Genomic DNA, 4682 nt, shown 5'->3' on the forward strand with positions numbered 1-4682 from the left:
ATAAAAATGAATGTATGTAAAATTGAATCTATTTTTACTAGAAGGATAAAAAAGGAGAATAGATTTTGACAAGAGAATCTACATTGCAAATAAAGGTCACACGACTGCACTCACTGCACTTGGAAATTGAAACAAAAAGAATTCATAGCCTAACTTAACCACATTGCAGAGTTTAAGACCAGTGAAGGAAGCCATATCTCAAAACACATGGGTGAAGGATGAGGAATGAAGTACAAAATAGATTTATGCCACAGTCAATAGGTCACAAAAATTTGGAAAATATTAACAAAGTCAAAAAAATTCCAAGTAACAAATGACTGCTTTACTAGACTATAAATTAAAATAACTGCATTACAAAGCTCACACTTTTAAAAATATGGTAAAATACATTAAAATGTAAACAGTACTCACAGTTTGGTAAATAAGTCTAAGAAATAATTGCAAGTTATTAGATTAGTTTTCACAAACCTTGACATAGGTAGAATCATCCTTTCTTCATGATAATCACTGTCACATTCAATTATGTATTCCCTTAAAACCGTTAATATGCGAACCATTCGGATGGCTTCATGTCTTGCACAGCTAAAAATATTGTCTTTATCACTATCCAAAATATGCAACATATCATATGAGGCTTTCAAGCGATCAAAGCAAGATTGAATGAAGTCTTCATGAATTACTACCTGCAAATATTATGTCAAAAACAATTCAATGGTTGCTTATAAAATTATTAAATATTATTCTGTAAAAATTTTAAGTTTAAAGCAATCATTAACTATAATTATAGTTCTGAAGAATAAATACAAGGTTTCTAATGAAAAATTTATAATATGAATCAAAGCAAGAACTCTTCAATATTCTCTTTTGAAAATACTCAATCTATCAGTAGATAAACATGACTCCCAGTTAAGAGATGGGGCCACCCAGCCACCTCAAAATTTGACCCAGAATTGTTCCTATCTAAAGGAAATGTAGGAACAAAAGATGAAGCAAAGACTATCTAGAGATTGTCCCACTATGCAATCCATTCCATGTACTGATACCAAACCTTGACATTATTCCTGATGCCATGTTGTGTTTGCAGATAGGAGTTTGACATAGTTGCCATCTGAGAGGCCCTACCAGCAGCTGACTGAGACAAATTCAGATATTTAGAGCCAAGTGATGCACTGAGCCTAGCGACCCCTATGGAAGAGTTAGATGAAGGACTGAAAGAGCTGAAGAGGATTGCAACTCCATGGGAAGAACAATAATATCAGTTATCTGGAACCCCCAGGAGCCCCAGGAATGAAACTACCAACCAAAGAGTATACATGGAGGGGTCCATGGCTCCAGGTACATATGTAGCAGAGGTTGGCCTTATCTGTTATCAATGTGAGGGGAGGCCCTTGTCTGGTGGAAGCTTGATGTCCTAGAAAGGGGATGCTAGAGGGATGAGGCAGGAGTGGGTAGAGGAGCACCTTCTTATAGGAGAAGGTATGAGGTGGGGGGGGTGGGCTCATGGAGGGTGGCCCAGGAAGGGGGACAACATTTGAAATGTGAATAAATAAAATAATTAATGAAAAACTCTGAACCTTTATTTCAACATTCAGGAGGCAGAGGCAGACCTTTTTGCATTCCAGGATAGTACAGTTTACATTAGCAAGCTCTAAGACACTCAGGTCTATAAAGAGAGACCCTGCCTCAAAAGTAAAAAAGGATATTTGAGTCAAATGTCAAATCAAGTGATATTTTGGGAAGAGCAATATATAACAATAATTCCATTCAAAACAACTCCAAGCATCTAAGAATAGGGTAGGTAAAGGTGTTGCTGTCAAGCCCTAATGATATGTGTTTAATACTTGGGACCTTCTATGAAGAAATAGAATCAATTCCTGACCTGCAAGTTTGCCCTAAGGCACATGCAAGCATACACATATACTCATATAGAAACAAGCAAAAAATAATAAAAAAATAAAGTTAAAAAAAGAATAAGCTGAAGGTTCTGGCATATGCTGGTAATCCCTGGCTGAGTAAAGAGGAGTGCCTTGAATTCTGTGAGAGGGAATGACATAATAAATTTCCAGACCAGTCTGAGTTATAATATGTGATTCTTTGTCTCTCACCAAAGCAATCCCTCAAAACTAAAAAAGCAAGAAAAATGGTGGAATCTTATTTCTGAAAATGACACATATTTGATTAAATTTTTTTCTAATTAAATTTAAGGTTAAGATGACATGATACTAACAATATTATTTTAACCTAACAGTGGATTTTTTTACTACTTTACCCTTACCTGATTAGCTTGTAATCTGGGACCAAGGCTTGTGTATATCTCTTTAAGGAGATCTATTGCTCTGCTTGAAATATTGTCATTACTCTGAATCACAACCTGATTTTAAGAATAACAAAATAAACACTATTAGACATGTATTTTAATTTGCCACTTAAAGTGGAATGTTTTTTTCAATTGCTAAGAAAACCGAAAAAGGAGAAAGAGTAGAGGCAGGAAAGTGAATGAAGAAAAGCAGATTTTCCCCTCACTTATTACCCCTTTTATTATTTGCCTTATTTGTAGACTGTTCTTAGTAGAAGAAATTTAAAATATAAACTTAAATGAATGATCATCAAAAAGATACTTTTAGACTGTATCTAAATTTTGCTTAAGTTAATAAATGTCTAAAGAAACATAAGCTACAATTAAACAGTCTAACAGACTCCAACAATTATACTATCAAAATTGCAAAATTAGCATTACATAGCATAAAACATTTACTTTTCAGATACTTATATTCATCACAAGTAAAACAACTTATTGTTTTGTAAAACAACATCACAAGTAATTATTTTTACTATTCACATTTCTAATAACAGTTGCTTTTTATGTTGTTAATTTTGGTAGTAAAAGTGTATTAAAACACAAGATCTTATATAAAACTTGAGAGAACTTTCATAAAGGACAATAGTAAAATACATTTAGGGAGACAACAGCCAACACACATACAAATCTGAAAAGGGTAAATCTAAAGTGAATGTTCAAGAAACACCAGTGTCAGATATAAAGGAGCAAAATATAAGCAACTAATTCCCTTGATTTTTTGGACATACATTAAATCTGCATAAATATGTAGAGGAAAAATCAAGTTTTAACTACCTCTGGTACTTTTGCCATTACATATTTCAACTTTTATACTTACCTTCCAAAGGTAGTCTAATCCTATTAAGTCCAAATCATCCATCATGTAGACTTTTCTTTTTATCATTAGTTTTCCTTCTCGACAATTAACAGTTTTGAAAAATCTTTCAAAACATTTTATTCCATTTTCAGTTAATAGAGAAGGATCAAGTTGTAGCACATTACTTTCAAAAAACTCCTTATTAATATCAGGATCTAAGTCAGGCTCATCTCCCATTAATTTGGAATACCACATAAAACAGGCTTCTCGATCACTAAAATAAACTGCATTCTCTGCTAAACAGTTCCATATTTGTTTTGCCTGGGAAGCACAGAGCCAGAGTTGACCATCCTTCAACAAGAATCTTGAAAAAAAACCCAAACAACTAATTAGATTCAAAATAATTTTATTATCACCAATAAATTATTTTAATCAACACATTTAGGTATTTCATTATAATGTAATCTAAAGACATACCTAACACATTTATTTTATTTTAAGGTATCTCAATGACTATTCTTTAAAAATAACCTATGTGAAAAATAACTTGTAAGTTATTTTTTCTTTTATTTAATCAGTATATTAGGCAAATATAAAATGCCAAAAACTTTATCTATCTACATGACTCATGAAGAGTTTTGCATATATTCAAAATATAAAGCCAAATTATTATTTAGATACCAACTAAATAACTGGGGTTGGGGAGAAGGTTCAGTAGGTAAAGCACTTTCTATGTATACTTCAGGGTCAATGTCTGAATCTTTAGGATCCACATAAAAGTTAGATGTAATAATATATGTATGTCTGTAATATTATTAGTGGGAGAACAGACAGGTTCTAGGAATTGCTAGCTAGCCAGAGTATGTGAAAAGCCACATTTAGTTAGAAACCCTAAGAAAAAACAAAAATAAAAAAACCCAAAAAGATGAGAATTACAGAGTATTTACTGTACTCTATACACATACTTATTTGTACCATATTAAAAAAGAAACAATAACTATATAGAAAGGTGATATATAAAGTTCTGGAAATCACTTTCTTGGAGTGTATCTTGCTATGCTATCCAGTAGACACCTCATAATCTGTGCATTAAAGATACTAGCACTACTGATTAAAACAAACCTGAGGAAATTAAGCCGTTCTTGGACTTCTTGAACATGACTGTATCTACTTCCTAGTCTTATAGTTTGTGGGTCATAATCTTCATGATCTGCATATTAAAAATATTGTTAATTACATGCATCCACTGCTGAACTTACCAAAAATAATTGCAGTAATAATAACTATAGTTATTAGGTAATTATGTAATAGTTCATAGGATATCTCTCTACAGATAAGAAACATTTTTAGCATGGTCAAAATATATATAATCTGCCATGTATAGAGGGTCAGGAAATTGAACAGAAGTGTGTAGCAATGGGCAATGGGGAACTGGGTGTAGCCACCAGAAAGTCTCAGATGCCATGAAAGAGCCTCCGAGGACACCACTGGGATAACATTAGCTGAAATTCCTCACAAAGGGGAGGA

General features: G+C 32.8%; 1 protein-coding gene across 2 annotated transcripts in view; it reads right to left on the reverse strand.

Moving 5' to 3' along the window:
- Positions 1-4682, reverse strand: part of LOC116096530 (probable ubiquitin carboxyl-terminal hydrolase FAF-X) — a 144156-nt gene that overhangs the window by 86242 nt on the left and 53232 nt on the right. For both annotated transcript variants that reach the window (XM_031378461.1, XM_031378452.1), the window contains exons 15-18: positions 4278-4365; positions 3177-3519; positions 2276-2371; positions 469-683 (exon numbers count right to left, since the gene is read on the reverse strand). In XM_031378461.1, coding sequence (XP_031234321.1) covers positions 469-683; positions 2276-2371; positions 3177-3519; positions 4278-4365 — 742 coding nt within the window. The remainder of the gene's footprint in view (positions 1-468; positions 684-2275; positions 2372-3176; positions 3520-4277; positions 4366-4682) is intronic.

Source organism: Mastomys coucha, chromosome Y (genome assembly GCF_008632895.1).
Source record: "Mastomys coucha isolate ucsf_1 chromosome Y, UCSF_Mcou_1, whole genome shotgun sequence".
Classification (NCBI taxonomy): Eukaryota; Metazoa; Chordata; class Mammalia; order Rodentia; family Muridae; genus Mastomys; species Mastomys coucha.